The 18,302-nt window shown below is 44.2% G+C and overlaps 3 protein-coding genes across 4 annotated transcripts; 1 reads left to right on the top strand and 2 right to left on the bottom strand.

Annotated features, from left to right (window-relative positions):
* The first annotated feature begins 833 nt into the window (after nt 1-833).
* calhm3 (calcium homeostasis modulator 3) lies at nt 834-3,822 on the top strand. The gene is made up of 4 exons (XM_028423793.1): nt 834-1,192; nt 1,450-1,577; nt 1,670-1,797; nt 3,366-3,822. The coding sequence occupies exons 1-4, from the start codon at nt 906-908 to the stop codon at nt 3,813-3,815; spliced, it is 993 nt and encodes a 330-aa protein (XP_028279594.1). The 5' UTR covers nt 834-905; the 3' UTR covers nt 3,816-3,822.
* Nucleotides 3,823-6,705: 2,883 nt separating this feature from the next.
* cep68 (centrosomal protein 68) lies at nt 6,706-13,451 on the bottom strand. 2 transcript variants are annotated; one of them, XM_028424169.1, is made up of 8 exons: nt 13,368-13,451; nt 11,294-11,551; nt 10,058-11,071; nt 9,365-9,569; nt 9,096-9,295; nt 8,525-8,647; nt 7,981-8,077; nt 6,706-7,903 (listed from the first exon to the last, which is right to left on the bottom strand). In XM_028424169.1, the coding sequence occupies exons 1-8, from the start codon at nt 13,380-13,382 to the stop codon at nt 7,770-7,772; spliced, it is 2,046 nt and encodes a 681-aa protein (XP_028279970.1). In that variant the 5' UTR covers nt 13,383-13,451; the 3' UTR covers nt 6,706-7,769. The 2 variants fall into 2 exon arrangements, with proteins under 2 accessions (XP_028279970.1, XP_028279971.1); XM_028424170.1 differs by having other exon boundaries at nt 9,096-9,292.
* A 554-nt stretch (nt 13,452-14,005) lies between these two features.
* On the bottom strand, nt 14,006-17,241 carry sdhaf4 (succinate dehydrogenase complex assembly factor 4). Its single transcript, XM_028423703.1, has 3 exons — nt 17,090-17,241; nt 15,170-15,283; nt 14,006-14,477 (listed from the first exon to the last, which is right to left on the bottom strand). Exons 1-3 carry the CDS (start codon nt 17,163-17,165, stop codon nt 14,368-14,370), a joined length of 300 nt encoding a protein of 99 aa, XP_028279504.1. The 5' UTR covers nt 17,166-17,241; the 3' UTR covers nt 14,006-14,367.
* Between the last annotated feature and the right edge of the window lie 1,061 nt (nt 17,242-18,302).

Below are 18,302 nucleotides of genomic sequence, written 5' to 3'. Positions count from 1 at the left end.
CCAATCATTATTTTTCATTGTATACCCCTCTAATGATTTATAGTTTGCCAGTACTGCTTGTACTGGCACTGGTCCCCCTTCTTCCCTCTTTAATTTATTTTCACCTTGCCGCAAACTGTGTCACACAGACACACCAGGGGTCGCAGTTGAGCAGCATAATAGTAATCTTCCAAATTTGGCAGTGCCCCTTTTCTCTTTGGGCAATTGCAAGGCATTGTATTTATTCTGGGTTTCTTACCATCCAGATATAGTGACTGTTGTCACTATGAGAGGAAAGAGTAAAATAAACCATGTGTATTGACTCTGTTCTGGAGGTCAGGCTGATTCTATCTGGAAACATCAGAGTTCATTGTGTTGGTTGTGGGGAGAATAATTAGCTTCATATAGCCTTGCATGATCCCGGGTTAGAGTCCTTCCTCGGTATTTGATTGCCTTGAATTTTGTATTGTGGTATTTTGGTGGATCAAAGTTGAAAGCCATAACTTGTCCACGCACTGTGCTGTATACCCACTGTGATTCAATGAATACCCCCACATGCTTTAAGCTGAGCTGGAAGCAGAAGCCCTGTCGCCATGGCTCCTTTCTTTCTGTGAAGCTTGGATGGTTGTGTGTCAGGCTGTAACAGTGAGGCAGGGTGTGTCCACACGGCTCTTGTGTATTCATTCTGGACACTCCCTGGTTGGGCTCACTGCAGAGCTCACTCCGCCAGCCTTCAATAGCTGCAGTGGATTTCTGAGACCAATAAACTGGAGGATTTCTGAAGTTTTGACAGGATTACCTGGTGCTGCGGGGTAGGTGAACTGTTTTTCAGACTTCACTGAGGAGAAGCTAAATTATTTCATCAGAACTGGAACACCTTGCTTCCTCACTTCCACCCACAGTAGCACCCAACGTCGGCTGAAGTGATGGAGCGTCTGAAGTTAGTCCTGCAGTACTTCCAGTCCAATTCAGAATCCATCTCCAATGGAATCTGCATCATTCTGGCCCTGGTCAGTGTCAAGATCTACACCAGCTTTGACTTCAACTGCCCATGCCTTCCTCAGTACAACAAGCTGTACTCGCTTGGAGTGATGATAGTTCCGCCCATCATACTGTTCTTTTTGGGGGTCCTGGTCAACAGACACACAGGCGTCATGATGGACGAGTGGATGAGGCCTACAGGGAACAGATCTAAAAACCCTGCTGTGGTTAAGTGAGTCAAAGACTTTCCCTCTAACGAAGCACAAAGACACATCCAGTCAGAATCTTGTCTGCACAGGGCACGGGTGATCAAGAAGTTCTTCCACTATTTAACTTCCTGATTATCAGTCCTCAGGTTTTAGCAGTTCTGTACTGACATCCTGAGATAAGCCAGGTGTTTGTCAGCTTCTCCAGTATTAATATAAATATATAAATATAATGCTCACAGCTTGTGCATGTTTGTGTACATGCTGCGGATTGTTTCTGCAGATACCTATTCTCAGCCATGCTCCAGAGGGCCCTCTTGGCACCGATGGTGTGGATCTTGGTGACATTGCTGGACGGAAAGATCTTAATCTGTGCCTTCAGTGTGAGTGTGGACCCTGCAATATTTTCAGGTATGCAAACACATGCAATGCTGCTATGTTGCTTATTATTATTATTATTATTATTATTATTATGTGGTTCATCATGCGGTGTTTCTCCTCAGAACTGCCCAACAACACAGGCCTGGATGTGGTCAAAATCATGGCCAAAGTACCCTGCAAGGAGGACGTCATCTTCAGGAACAGCTCCTTTCGTAAAGCAGTTACTCGTTACATCCGCTGCTACTCACAGGTGCTCTCCCAGTGTTTGTCACATGTAGCTCCACATTGAGCCTTTAATAAGGCTTTGGTTAGAACAGAGTTAGGCTTTATTTGCTGCCTACTGATTTCCCACTAAACATGTGTCAGTCATGCATTAAGCTTAAAAAAGATTCTGATTCTGACGTTCAAAGGTTAGCGCCTCTCCTTTTATTATGTTTTGAGTAAAAAAATACAAAAGACAATATAGAATCTGATTGTAGTGAGTCATAGTATCAGACCAATGCAGCCTGTGATGTTTCTAGCAAAAATGAAGCTGACATTGAACACTAAGTGCCCATTGTCTTTCTCTATTGTCATTAACACACACCTGAATGTTCCAGAGCAGCAAACTGTCTAAACATCTGTTCTTGTCTGTACACCTGCTGATGATCAGTTCATCAAGGTCAGCAGCAGCTGTGCTAGTCTTTAAAGTCGTATGCGCTTATTTATCTGAGGTTGTATTTTCCTAATACGAAGATGATCCAATTGTATTTTACAGAAAAAACGAACTAACTTTTGGACAGGATCATGAAGAAGATCGTTTGTACTGTAAACTGTAAAATAGAAAAAGGAAGAAACAACGTATTTTATTTGATTGTTGTGGTACAAAGACACATTGCTTTGTTTTTCAGAGCTTTGATTGTGTATTTACATCAAAACAGATTTTAAAAGCATCCCAGAACTCAGACCTTTTCATATTTGTGTAACACCAGAAGTTGTTAGACACATTGAGGTTTCCATCATTCTGCAGCATGCGTCCATTCATGCTTAGAAATGAAGATTTTAAATGTAAAGACGCCTGTCACACCCAGACACAGAAGTGGAGGTGTGTGTGATCTTAATGATTCAGTCACTGTGGCCCCCTCCAGCACAAAGCATGTCATAGTTTATTCTGTCACTGTCATCTTCACCTCAAAACTGCTGAGGTGTGGTAAATTAGAAACTCTCATTGGGCATCTCCACGTTCCACAGGCATCAGTAAAAACATCACAATCAATTTCCAACCACCAAACTCTCAGTGTTCTATTTCTCATGTGATCAGAAAATTAATGATTCTGAAAACAAATCATTTCTTAGTTTTTTAAAAAAATTACAAAGTTAGATTCATAATGAATGATCAAAAATGTAAATCCCTCCATTTTCTGCATTGGATGTACAATAACAGCTGAGTGTGTTCCTTTAACACTACACATGTAGAATGTATATGGTGCAGCTCATGTAAAATTCTTGTTCCTGGTATACACATGCTGTGATCGCATGCTTTTGACACACTCTTATTAGTGTGTTTTTAGAAATAAAATGACTCAGACATGCAGTACCCATGGAGCTTTGGATACACCTGAATGTATTTGGCAGATTTCAGGGCAGAGGTTACACTGACGTTGCTTTGGGAGCAGTCGGTATGGTCTACAAACACAATGTACATACCAACACACAACCCTTTGAGGAAGGCTTTGTTGTCAGATACTTGTCTGCACACACACCCTCCACCTGTGCAGGGGCGGAACCACCAGCTCTTTGTTGGCTTGTCACAGTCACTGACTGAGCTTTTCTGTGCAGGCTGTTGGCTGGTCCATCCTCCTGTTCCTGATTGTACTGGGAGCCCTGGCACGCCTAATCAAGCCATGCTTTGATGACCATGCCACCTTCCTGCAGACTCGTTACTGGAGCAACTATCTGGACATAGAGCAGAAGCTCTTTGATGAGACCTGTGTCTTGCATGCCCGTGACTTTGCCCGTAAGTGTGTGGTGCAGTTCTTCGAAGACATGAGGGAGGACGCTATAATTCACCTTCCTCACCCACCTTTCCTCAACAACTTCAGAGACGAGTCAGAGGATGAAGAAGAAGAGAGGCTTCATGGGATAACAAAGCAGGAGCAACTGGACCGGCTGCTCAACAAGTGGTACTACAGTAAACCTGAGCTGGACGTTACTAAAGCCGCCTACAGACCCAGGGCATGTGTCACCTGGGAGAACAGAAAAGGGCATACTCTATACTCTGATGTCTGACTGCAGCTCCATCGCCTCACTGACGTCTACGTGGCTGATGCTTGTGTCTGTATGTGGTCGCTGCTTGTCTCTAGCGGTCCTTTGACTTCCACTCAGTGACCTGTGACCTTGGATGTTGTGCAGAGTGTCTGCGACCCTCTGATGCCACACCACAATATACATGTACCATGTTAAATCTATGTACGTTATTATTATATAAAACCAATCATTCTCAACTTTTTGCTGAAGTCAAGAGAATAATTGTTATAACTAATAAAAGGAACACTGGTTTATTGTGAACGAGCAGCAGCACAGGCACAACAGGAACATCTCTGGGTGCTGCTCAGTGCATCATGCTTTGAAAGGGTAAAATATGACAATGGCCCGATCACTGGACATGGAGCTGAGGGGGCTGAGCTATGCTGGAGGCTGAGCGGTACCGTGCGCTCGCCTTCACGCACAGCTTGGGCTCTGGAACCCAGCTCATTGAGAGTGGTTAGAGTCACTGCCCACTGTGAGAGGTGCTTGCTCATAGCCCCACAGCTCATGCCATGTGTTGGAGTTGGTCCCAGTTGTGAGAGGGTCGCCTTCCTGTGCCTTCGGGCTAGGGAGAGGTGTCTAACTGTTTTGGCCTATGGGCCGAACAGCAGTGTAGAGTAGGATTAAGATTAAGATTAACTTTATTAATCCCTGTGGGGAGATTGAGTAGACCTTCTTACAGTCTCTGGGAGGGGTGCTAGATGGAGCCCTGCCTGGGGACTTTCACCCATTGTTCCTGGGTGTGCTGTGGTGGTGAGCGGTCGATCAACATGTTGATCGATCACTTTGGGAAAGAAGCCATTAAATTGGGGATAGGACAGATTAACTTCACCAGACATTCTTTTGGCTCCAACTTGTTGTTGTTAAAGGTGGATCAGCTACTGAGTCATGGAGGCACTCAGTGCTGACACTGTTTTCTTTATGGCTTCATTGTTTTCTAAGTAAATAAATAATGTCATAGCCTTTTTTAACCATCAATGACTAAAGGTGCTCAGCTGAGTGAACCTGAAGTGACCACTTCACCCTGTTGTCAGGATCATTTGCATGTGTCTGGGTGTGGACAGGCAGATTTTACATACATGCAAAAACAGACTTAGCACCAAACAAACACTGAGTGTTGCCACTCTGTAAATGAAACTGCAACAAATCATTACATAGAAATATACAGTAAATGTGTGATGATTCTGTATTAATTTATTACCTTTCTTCTTCGTGGCAACAATGCTAGACTTGCTCTGTCAGACATCATTCAGAATACCAGGCTGAAGCAACTCAGACTGTTTCAGGTCTATGGAAACACAACTCTGATCATCGACACCATGTTCAAATCAGTGTCTGAGTAACTGAGGAGTGACTCGGGATGTGTTCCTAATTTGAATTTATATATAATGTTGTCTCCAACAAGACAGACAGCATTAGTCACATGGAAGGGCATTCTTCAGATACTTTTTCTAAACTCTTAACAGACACACACGGCCAAATGGTGACGTTTATTCTCAAAAACACATTTTGTTAAATATACACTAACTTTCAAAATACATCTTTGTCTAACACACTAACTTCACCAAAACACAGGAAATCAGACTCCAAATGAAATCATTCTGTCACAGAGAAACACATGTTTTCAGTTCACAAGGTACAGGCCTGTCACATGTTTTTGTCACCATCACATCTGATGTCATCCGAGATACACCGGGGATAAACCGCTTGGTATGTCGGATCCATGCTTGGCAGTCTTCAACTGCAGTGTCCCTGCAGGCAGCATCCATGGCATCAAGGAGTAACGTCTGGCCATGTGGCTGATGGTCAAAAACTTTCCACCCCCATGCAGAAAAAAAACTCCTCTATGGGACTGAGAACAGGTGAATAGGGTGGAAGGAAGAGATGGACCAGTCTTGGGTGGACTTCAAACCATGTTGTGATGGCTTGAGAGTGATGGAAAGCCACATTGTCCCAGGTGATGACAAGGATCCTCATGTCCCACCTGATCCTGCTCTGGAACCAGGTGCTGGGGAAGGGGAGGGTCCAACATCTATGATGGATCAGTCCAGTATTTCCAAGTGCTGCACACATTGTGATGTTTGCCCCTCTCTGTCCTGGCACTTTGCTGCGGCCCTGTTACCTCTAACATTCGTCCTCGCTGATGCCTTTTGGCCAGATTGAACCCTCGTCCAGACATTACTTTGTCTTTTCATGTGTACGCTCCCAAAAACATCACCCCTCAAGGTCCTCCTTTATGTGTCAGTTTCATTAAAGAATCCTCAGCACCTGCCTCTGCATCCAGTCTACAACCAGCTGTGGTTGGCCCAATTTATCCAACATAAATCAGTTTGTCAGTTGTTGAACTGTTTGGTAATTATCAGCTTATTTTGAGCTGATGTGTTGTTTTTGAGCTGACATTGTTGCAGAAGTAGAGGTTTTATACTGTAGCTAAGGTTTGGAATGTTGTTTTTATTGTGGCGTGTTGTGTGCTAACATTGGTAAAAAAGACAAAAATGATCCACCATTTTGGTGGTGGGTATAACTTATCTGTTAAGAAAATGTAAGCATTGTAGAAATACACACACACACACACATATATATATATATAATAAATATGTGTGTATGTATATATATATATATATATATATATATATATATATATATATATATATATACATATACATGTATCATATTGTGTGAAAACAACATAAAATGTGAATGGTATGGTCACAGCTGACCGATTCTGTGCACGTTATATTAAGAGTTCTGAAAATGTGACGATTGTTTGGACAAATGCTTGTTAGCCACTGAAACAAACTGTAATGCATGTTTCTGCAGGTTTTGGAGCATGTAATGTAATTCTATACATGTTAAAATAAATACATACCTGGAGCTGTTGAATTGTTTTTATTTGGTGTATAAACTGTTAGGCACACAGACAATATCAAAGACAGTAAGTACAAATGAAAAAGTGAGAGAGGCAGCATCTGTCTCTATTGTAGGCAGAGTAGCACACATCACATGAAGGTGAACCATATACTCACTAACACTGGAAAAACTGAAGGTGCAGTCAACCCCAGGAGAGAAAGACCAAGAGTGACCTCTGCTGCAGAGGATCAGTTCGTTAGAGTCACCAGCATCAGAAACCACAAATGAACAGCACCTCAGATCAGAGTCCACATCAATGCTGCAAAGAGTTCAAGCAGCAGACACATCTCAACATCAACTGTTCAGAGGAGACTGTGAGAACCAGACCTTCATGATCCAACTGCTGCAAAGACACCACTACTGAAGAAGAACAAGAAGAGACCCAAGAGACACAGAGAATGGACAGTAGACCCCTGGAAACCTGTACTTTGGTCTGATGGGTCCAAATGTGAGACTTTTGGTTCCACCGTGTCCTTTCAGAAGAAGAAAAGGTCAACAGATGGTTTCTACACTGTGTGGTTTTCCATGTGAAGCACAGAGTGATGGTGTGGAGGTGCACTGCTGGTGACACTGCTGGTGATTTAACTACAGTTGAAGGCATTAAAGGCAGCAGGGCCGGCTCGAGCCTTTATGGGGCCCTCAGCATCAGATGCTTCATCATCCTATAGGCTGCATGTGTGTGTAACATCATTACCATCATTATCATCACCTTTTTAGTTTTTGGTTACAAAAGAAGAAAATGCATTGAAGGCCTCGCTTAACGTGTTAGGTAAGCATTCAGGTGGATACCGTGAGGAAACTGCCCCCAGGCAACAGAATGATCACTATTACATAGACTACTATATGTGATATAAATGCATTAAGTTGTGAAAAACAATGGTCTCAATGTGTACAGTAGGAAAATGGTGTGATATCTGGAAAGAGTTAAGTGTTCTGCAGTGGACAGTGGACCCTGTACCAGCCCATGTTTATATAAAGCTCACATGTGAAAATGAAATGAGTGAAATGAAGTGGACCCGCTGACTCCTACAGGGACTTCTCTGCTGTGCTGGGCTGGGTGAGGTTGTCCATGGCAGACAGAATGGAGGAGAAGAAGTGTTCGGTGTAGGTCTGCAGAGCTCCAGACTGTCTCTCAATGAGCAGCAGGGTTTCTCCTAAAACTGTAAAAGAGGAATCAGCATGACTCATTGGTCACCTGATACTATTTAAACTCTTTGTGTTTGTTAATAGGACTGACGTGGTGAGGTGGTGTTGATGCAGCTGAGGAGAAGCTGTCCGGTACGCAGAACACAGGAGGTCAGGGGCTGGTGACTGCTCACTTCTCTCTGGAAACTCTGAGAACACAGTCAACACACCAAGCTGTGCTTGAAGAGAGTAATGACTGCAATGAGGACCACGTAACTAAGGGTTACCAACTCTGTATCAAACACTCAGTCCACAGAGAACACACATATATACAGCTATGTCTTTTATCTCTTATGGTTTAAACTGGACTGAGGTCTGGACTTTTACTGGGGCATTCTAAACCCTTGTTTCTGGACTTGTTAGAATTCTTTGAAGATGTTTCACTGCCCCTCTGAACAGCTTCATCTTCAAATGCTTCAACTGGTTTAGCAGGGATTTACGAGGTGGTTGAGAATCTTCACTGGTCACTGATGTAGATTACTTCCTAACTCATATGGAAGCAGTAGGGATACACTTTATAATTATTAATAATTGTCAGAATGAATGGAGGCTACTAGCGTTTGAACAAGCCAAAGAAAGCCAAAGAAAGCTCTCACCTGATACTTGGCTAGGGACGACTTCACACTGTCTATGTCCACAGTAGGTGCAGCTAGAAGCTCCATCTTCTCTGACACTGCGTACAGCTGCTGGATGAGCAGCTCCAGATGTGAGCAGAAGACCTGAAACATGCCCCGCATTCATGGCTATGACTGTTACTACACAATGTAGGAACTGATGCTTAAGGTGGGCGACATGCTTTACTAGCCATTAGGCCACATTGTCTTAAATAGAATACATAAGCAGCCTGATCTGAAGTGACATGCAGTGGAGTGGTAAACTGTTTTGACATAAAGGTGTTATTAGCTAATCTGCAAATATTATTGAACAAGGCAAACAGCACGTTTTGGCATAAAGCCCAACCTGTTGTGGAACAGCTGATAAACCATTGATCCAACAGAGTTTCTACCAGTTTAACTGTGGAGGGGATCCAGATCCATCACAGAAAGAATCCTCAAGCAGTCGATGGGTTTGGCTGGCCAGGCCAGAGCCTTGTAATGATGAATGCATATTGATTGCTGTTGATTTCCAGACACCTGTATAAAAGGTCATATCAAGTCAAGTCTGTACCTGGACGTGTTCCATGAGAGAGTCGCTAAGCTCTTGGTCACCCGGGCTCTTCCTCTGGCTGTCGGGCAGTGTGAGGCCACGCAGGGATTCCACAAACGCCTCCATCTCCCTGAGATTTGACCAATTAAGGCTCCTTTCAGCAGACTTCACCCAAGCTTCAAAGCTGCTCCTCCTGGTTTCAGAATCCCTGTGACCCTCTGCTCATAGACACAAGGAGAATGTGTTCACTTGTGATATTGTATTGACTGTACCCTAGAATCTGCACAAACCTTCAATAACCACTGTCTGAGGAGCACTGCTCGGCTTCCTGCCCCCCTTATCTGCTCCATCTTTGTACAGTTTGACTTCAGCCTCCTCATCAGCTGCCTGCTTCTCAGGCAGGGTGCTGGAGGACAGGCTGGAGGTGGTGCCTGGCTCCAGGGATTCCCAGCTACATCGTGATGGTAAGCTCAGCTTAGCAGTTATCGCCCTCACCTGTACACAGGAATCATACATATCTGAATATCTGACTTTTAAACCATGATCCACTTCCTCCAGATCCCTCTAGTTTTACATTGCAGACCTTTTCACTAAATCATCATGGTTATCATCACAGGAATACACACAGTGTCAACACCAACCTGCCAGTAAAACCTGCTCAGTGTTGTTACAACATGTCACTGTGTGTCAGACGAGGGGAAGGCTTCATCATACAGCATATTTAGCATAGCCTTTCATGTGTGTGTAGCTCTGACATTGTAAAAAACCCATGGGGCCATGTCTTTGTGGAAGAGAAGTTAAAAATAACCACCAATCACTTCCATAGTTATGAGCGGTGTATGCTGTGTGAAACACAGTGGGTTAGTAGTTTCACAACAGTGTAGTTTCCAGGCAGCTAACCACGCTGACTCCTTTGTATGCAGGAGAATTATTACAAGAGCACAGTATAACACAGCTGAAAAATGTTCCACACACACACTGACCTGTCTGGACAGCAGCTGCAGCTCCTCCAGCTGCTCTGGAAGAGGTAAGAATTCTTCGTCATCCTCAGCACATCTGGACTGTGGAAGAATACAGGCAGAGCGGATGAAAGCAGCAGAGCTGCAGGGCAGCTGATGTCGGAGACTGCCTGTCTTAGAACAACTCGCTCCACCTCTGTCCTTCCTGTAGTTCAGACTGTCCAAGGACAAACCCATGGTGTCAGTTGGGGAGTGTGGAGTACTGCAGCGTGGAACTTCTGAAGATCTGTTGAAGCCTTGTAGATCAGGTGATCTATGACCAGTACTAAGAGTGTTTCTTCCTCTAGTTGGATTTGTCCCACTAACAGAAAAGCCCAATCCTGATAGACTGGAAGAGCTACAAAGGTGGTCCAGTTCAATTCCAGAGTCTTGAAGGTTGGAGTATGTCTGGAGACAAGACTTTTCCTGAAGCTTAAAACTGTCCAATTCACTGACTATATGTCCTGGTCTCAATGGATACGTGTAGTTCAGCAGTGCCTGATAATCCTTGTTTGGATCCCAGTCTGCAGAGTGTCTGTCTGGGGATGGAGGTGAAGTTTTAGGGATGGCACAGGCCCAGTAATTTTTCTGATAGGGAGACTTGAGGCCTTCTTTGGTGTGTCCTCTATGAAAACATAGTCCGGTTTCTCCACCACCGCTCCCTTCTCTTCGCTCTAGCCTGAGTTGAGTCTGGTCTGGTCTGGAGTAGCCTGAGCGAGGGGTGCAAGTAGGATCCAGGACTGGACAGGTCTGCTGAGGCCTCAAAGTGGAGTTTAATTTCTGGCCATCCAGGAAAGAACTGGAGAGACTGGCAGAAAAGGGTCTTTCTGAAGTGGGTTCTTCACGGCACAGTGGGGCCTCAAGGGATGAGACACCCAAGGACAGGTATCTGCTGGAGGCCGAGGGAGGTGTGGTGTCACCCTGAGAGGGGCTGAGTCTCTCTGGAAACGGCTCCTCTCCTGACCAACTCATGCTGCTGTGTTCACCAAGCCGCTTCTCCTACAGGAAAGCAACATAAAGTGACATTTCATACTAGCGAGCCACTAGTCATGAGTTTCCATTATAAAGGTGTGGCTGTCATTTAAGGTGTATATTTCAACTCAGCAGTTGGATTGTACTTGTTAAATCTTTAGTTTCAGTAGTGGACAGTGTCAGGATTTGATGAGGTGTAAAATGCTGGTAACAAACATATCATATCATGTTCCTCTCCATGCTTCTCACCTTCTCTGTGAATGTCTGAGTGCGTGACTTCTTCAGGATAGAAGCATATGGTTCTGAAGAACACAGTGGCCTCCTCATCTCATACTGTCGGTCTGTCAGGTACCTAGAGGAAGCTGCCATAGTAACACTTCTGTGTGGCTCTCCTTTGCCTGCCTTTGTGGTCCTGCCTCTTTCATATTCTGTTGTGATGAAATTTAAGTCTGACAGATGCGTCTTCTTTCGTTGGCTGCATCCTTTGGCTTCAGTGCAGGACGAATCCTGTCAGACAAAGCAATGTTATTTAAAGTTATTTAAACTTGTTTAGCTTTATTAATATACTAATACCATTTTGGAGTACATGCACATGGTGGCAGAATATAGTTACTGCACTAACAAGCTAGGCACACATGGTACAACAGTTAGCAGTCACAGAAACAGTCAGGTCACCTCTGAGCACTGGTAGTAAAGACGACATTATGTAGCCAAAGAAACTGCTGGGGAGCTTTTTACCATGCCTCTAGTTTAAAATGATGGTCCTTGTCCTATTATCAATGAAATGCAACCTGTATAAGTCAAAAAATTCTCCTAGCTTCCCCAGATCATAATAAGGGGAAAGACGTCCATCTGGTTGTAAGGAATAATTAAATACATTTATGTCTGTTGTCAGTCACTCAGGTCATCTTCATACAACAGAACTGATGAAGCTGCTTGAAGGAGAAAAGAAAGAAAACTGCTCCAGGTGCCCTGCTGTAAGCTCTTGGACCCAGGTCTGTTGTTGTGGGGTCACGAAGCAGCAGGCTTGACTGGCCTGATAAGCATCCAGTTGCATCCAGGCAGCGTAACACATGAAGCTCCTCACCTGACTGGTCTCATTAAGACTGCATGCTCGGCTCTGCCTGTGCTCAGCACCCCAACGCAGAAGAGGAAACAGAATGTTCCACAGAACTCTCAGCATCACTATGGGGATTCATGTCAAAGCACTGGAACACTGTGTTTCCGCTTAATCATTTACTCAGTTAGCACAAAGTTCTGCTTCAGGCTGCTGAACTGAGCATGAGTGGTCTCATCAGCTGTGCTGTTAGTTGAAGTGCTCCTATAGTCATGGCTCAGTGATCAGAGAGCTGAGACCTTTTTATTCCAGGGGTCTCCATCATTTAATGTGAGTGAATACTTCCTAAACAGTGTATGTATGTGTATATTACAGCTCCAGAGGTGAACATAAGCACTGCACTTCTGCTCAGCTGATGTGGAGTGTGTGGCCCAGCTGAAGCCTTCAACCCCCACAACCTATGGCTGCAGTCCTCATACAGGCAAAACACTGGAGCCACACACAGAATGCAAGGAACACAGCGGAAAGGTTATGTGTAATAAATAAATATATGAATGCCTCAATGTTTAATTACTGTGGAACATTGTGCCACATATCAGAGCATCAAATTGAATTATTCATCTGTGGCCTCTCCTGACAGAGACCTGTGGACATGCTGGATGAAGAGCTCTGAAGTTCCTGCACTGATCACTGTGCACACATCTGTCTGAAGCTTTCACATGAGATGATCTGTTAATGATCTGTTATAAGCTGCCATCGGTGGGCGTGTTTCGGGTTGTGACGCGGTGCGTGCTGTCGCTATAATAATAATAAGGACAGCCACAAAGTGCACGTACAGGACACAACAAAACAGTGATGACGTCCATTCATATTCATAAACTATATCATCAAGGCCGGCGAGGCAGTGAGACGACGCCGAGCCTCGTCCGAATAAACCGCTTGTTGCTTTGATGAAATAAAGGAACAGCTGAGGACGTCAGCATGCTGCCGTTAAAGCTTTTAAAACATTTAAACGCAGTTCTTCCAAATGACTTTAAAGAGGACACAGCGCGGAAGTGATCACGGAACGCCTCACAGGACAGAGGACAGCGAACGCCTCACAGGACAGAGGACAGCGAACGCCTCACAGGACAGAGGACAGCGAACGCCTCACAGACCGAGTCCTTCCTCTGGAGCCACATGTCGACACATCAGCTTGCTGAAGGTCTATGAGAGCGGAACTTTATTACAACTTCTCCGCGTGAAAACACGGACGCAGATATTTACCTCATCCAGCAGCATAGTTCAGCTCTTCTGCCTCTTCCTCTTCTGCTTTGTCTCTTCTTCTTCTTCTTCATTGTTTTGGGGCTGTTGCCGCGCGTCTGCCACCTGCAGGACAAAACACTAACCAGTTCCCCGCACATCAGGGATACATCAGTCCAAAACTCTGAACATTCTCAGGATTATGACGTTTTCTGAGAATGTTCCCTTTATAATTAAGACTAAATCCTAGTAAAGTAAAGTAAACATCTTAAAGCTTCAAAGAGGCCTTACGATGAAAAACTGTTAAGATAGAGAGGAGGACTTTTAAGAGGCTTAAACAGAGGACAGAGAGGAGAAACCTTCTCCAAACTATGAATGACAGCGAGCTATTGAAACACTACAGACGTGCAAAGACTTGTGTTTGTCTTTCTGTTCAGATAAAGCAATGTAACCTACCTTTGGATTTCGTTTTGCTGACTTTGCTGACATTGAAGCGTCGGTACCTGTCACATGTGCTTCATTTGTATTGCTCACATCAACATTATGTTGGGCGTCAGCAGGGTTTAAACAAGTCTGTACGATGATGTTTATATTACACAGATGCTGTTTGGGTCAGGAACATACGATGTTGGCCACAATATGAAATAAATCAACGTTTACAGTTTGTAGATAAACTTTACATTTATTGATTTAAACATGTATTTATGAACAGAACCGTGGACCAGCATTGCTGTTCTGCAGTATCCCTGTATCCCCAACACACTTTCTTTTAGGAGCCATGACAGACTCTAGATAACATTGGAACCACAACTGGCTTACCTGACAGGGACCCTGGATAAACCCCTAGCTTCCCTAAATCTCTACAATGCCAGTAATGAGTGAAGAAGACACTAACTGTCCCTGATCCTAACATGTGTCAGTCACAGTCTTCTGAGCTGATAGTGAAGTTTCACAAAGTGTGCAAAGTGCCACAATCCCAGTGCGATGTCAAAGATTTACAATGAAGCAATGAAAGTATAATGAACTAGAAGTCAACACAGCGACCCTTTCTCTCCCAGTCTCCATACCGGGTGGGCTCTGGACCACGAGGACCTCCTTTCTCCTTGGTGACAGGGTTCACATCATCAGGGAACTCTGAAGAACAATAGAAAGGTTTGTATTAGAAAAGCTGCTACCGTAGTTAACCCTGTAGAGTTTTCTCTGTTTCTGCAAAAAGTCCTAAAAGTAGAAAAAGAGAACTTTGACTCAAGCATTCAGAACACTACCTTTGTTCTTGAACTATTCTTGTTAAAAGTACTAGTGTGGTTGTTGTCCAGCTACATGACCCACTCTGTCTTAAGCAGACAGAGTTCTGGAGACTGGACTGTGTCATTCTCCCAACATTAGTCTCACTTAGTACAAATAACTCTGTTCTGTCTCATCTGTCCTCAGAACATGTCCCAGCAGCCTCTGGTTTGTCCAGGTGAGCTTCATCACACTGCAGACAGACAGCAGTGTTTTGTTTGGAGGGCAGTGACTTCCTCCCTGCAGCTCTGTCATACACACCATGGCTGTTCAGTGTCCTGATGGTGGATTCAACATTAACCAATGTGAGCGAGGTCTGCCATGTCTTACAGTGTTTTACATGTAGTCATTTTCAGCCAGAACAGAAGTATTCAAATAAACTTGAAGATGTTTTTCACATGTTAGAGTTGCTTGGTATTGTTCATGGACACAGCACCGGCAGGTTCTAGGTTTTCCTTTGTGGGTCAGGCAATACACACATGACCAGTTTCTGTATGTCCTATATAACATGTTGTATAATACTTGGTTAGATTCTGTCTCACTTTGCAGAACATCAGTGCTCTTGTCCTCGAGGTTGTCCAAGCGTCCCTGTGGTGTTTTAGCCTTTTTCAGCGGCTCCTTGTCCTTCACTGCTCCGCTGGCTGTCCGTAAACATCCTGAACAGGACACAGTGGAGACAGAGACGGGATCAGCTGTGTGCATTTATGGCACAACACAAGACATAGGCTTCACAACCTGCTAATGTAACAGACTTCAACACGGTCTAATGTAACAGACGTCAACACGGTCTAATGTAACAGACGTCAACACGGTCTAATGTAACAGACTTCAACACGGTCTAATGTAACAGACTAATGTAACAGACTTCAACACAGTCTAATGTAACAGACTAATGTAACAGACTTCAACACGGTCTAATGTAACAGACTAATGTAACAGACTTCAACACAGTCTAATGTAACAGACTAATGTAACAGACTTCAACACGGTCTAATGTAACAGACTAATGTAACAGACTTCAACACGGTCTAATGTAACAGACTTCAACACAGTCTAATGTAACAGACTAATGTAACAGACTTCAACACAGTCTAATGTAACAGACTAATGTAACAGACTTCAACACGGTCTAATGTAACAGACTAATGTAACAGACTTCAACACAGTCTAATGTAACAGACTAATGTAACAGACTTCAAATGGTCTAATGTAACAGACTAATGTAACAGACTTCAACACAGTCTAATGTAACAGACTAATGTAACAGACTTCAACACGGTCTAATGTAACAGACTAATGTAACAGACTTCAACACGGTCTAATGTAACAGACTAATGTAACAGACTTCAACACTGTCTAATGTAACAGACTAATGTAACAGACTTCAACACGGTCTAATGTAACAGTCTAATGTAACAGACTTCAACACAGTCTAATGTAACAGTCTAATGTAACAGACTTCAACACAGTCTAATGTAGCAGACTAATGTAACAGACTTCAACACGGTCTAATGTAACAGTCTAATGTAACAGACTTCAACACGGTCTAATGTAACAGTCTAATGTAACAGACTTCAACACAGTCTAATGTAGCAGACTAATGTAACAGACTTCAACACGGTCTAATGTTAGGTAGCTGGAGAACTATCTGGCTCCTGACACAATGACAGAAATCATTGTATACCTCAGGGTAAACTCAAAGTCAAAGCACCGGCCGTGCTCACGTCTTTTGTGGCAGTCAGGAGCCGAGCTGCTGCTTTTGAACAAGCTGCAGGCTTGTTACATTTCAACATACAAACTTGAAGGTGTTGTTTCAACCCTTTCTATAAAAATGACTCCATGACCTGAAGCTCCACCACTCCCCGCGGGGACTTATGTCACTGGTGCTAATGTAACAGACTTCAACACGGTCTAATGTAACAGACTTCAACACGGTCTAATGTAACAGACTAATGTAACAGACTTCAACACAGTCTAATGTAACAGACTTCAACACAGTCTAATGTAACAGACTAATGTAACAGACTTCAACACAGTCTAATGTAACAGACTTCAACACAGTCTAATGTAACAGACTAATGTAACAGACTTCAACACAGTCTAATGTAACAGACTAATGTAACAGACTTCAACACGGTCTAATGTAACAGACTAATGTAACAGACTTCAACACGGTCTAATGTAACAGACTAATGTAACAGACTTGAAGGTGTTGTTTCAACCCTTTCTATAAAAATGACTCCATGACCTGAAGCTCCACCACTCCCCGCGGGGACTTATGTCACTGGTGCTTCGATGAAGGTCGAATGTCTCAAAGCCTGTGAATTCTGCCACTGGTACCATGCGACATATAGAACAACACATTACAACTGCAGGCGTTACTGTGGCGCACACAGTGTGTTACTGTGGCGCACAGTGTGTTACTGTGCTGCACATGAAGCGTGAAGCGGACATACACTGACCTGTAGAGACCGGGTCCACACGCAGGCTCCTTGAAACGCTCCTGCCAGCTGCAGCCCGTAACCACCACAGAGACATGTCGTCGTTATGAACATAAACACTGTGGAGTCTAACAAACACACTCTGACGTCATCTGCTTCTTCTTCGGCTGTTTCTTCTTCTTCGCGGGTTAATGGCTAGTTGCATCTTCTTGGTTGCAACACTGCCATCTGTCGGTCCTAACCCGTTCCTGCTGGCTCGGTCTGTATGCGTCCTCCTCCTGTCCTGCATGCTGCCATGGTGGGCTGGCGGCTTCAGACTGTCTTAACACGGGCCTGCTCACATACATCATTACTTCCAGTTCAGCCAGTGGAGACCTCTGCCCACTCCTGCTTCTCACTGTCTGCAGGGCTCACAGCCATGTCTGAGGTACCAGGGAATCATTATTTCATCAAAATCCATAGTAATCATTCTGTTTTGAATACTGTAGGACTCAGTGGTCCGTACTGTTCGCAGGTCATTCTCTGCTGTGCCCGTGGCTGGTGGCTGAGGCTGGCCCATACAGGAGTGGGTGCTTTGTGTCTGCTCGCTGAGACCCAGCTCAGACCCAGCTCATTCTGAGACCCATTCTGAGACCCAGCTCATTCTGAGACACATTCTGAGACCCAGCTCAGACCCAGCTCATTCTGAGACCCATTCTGAGACCCAGCTCATTCTGAGACCCAGCTCAGACCCAGCTCATTCTGAGACTCATTCTGAGACCCAGCTCATTCTGAGACACATTCTGAGACCCAGCTCAGACCCAGCTCATTCTGAGACCCAGCTCATTCTGAGACCCATTCTGAGACCCAGCTCAGACCCAGCTCATTCTGAGACTCATTCTGAGACCCAGCTCATTCTGAGACACATTCTGAGACCCAGCTCAGACCCAGCTCATTCTGAGACCCAGCTCATTCTGAGACTCATTCTGAGACCCAGCTCAGACCCAGCTCATTCTGAGACTCAGCTTTTACCCCAATACAGAAGGAAACACGCCTAAATTAAACATGTGAATCTGTGTGTGTCCTTCAGTACTTCATGGAGATACAGTATGACGTGGCTGAAAATGTATTTTAATAAAGGTTTTTATTACAATATGTTTGGTTTTACTAAAGCATGGCTCTATTTGAAAATGTGTCGTCAGGGTTTCAGCTTGGAGCCAGGGCTTTTGTTTTGTTTTGTGTTACTTCCTGTTTT

Source organism: Parambassis ranga, chromosome 15, assembly GCF_900634625.1.
Source record: "Parambassis ranga chromosome 15, fParRan2.1, whole genome shotgun sequence".
Classification (NCBI taxonomy): domain Eukaryota; kingdom Metazoa; phylum Chordata; class Actinopteri; family Ambassidae; genus Parambassis; species Parambassis ranga.
Note: the sequence above shows the minus strand (reverse complement) of the source record. Positions and strands in the feature narration are given on the sequence as shown.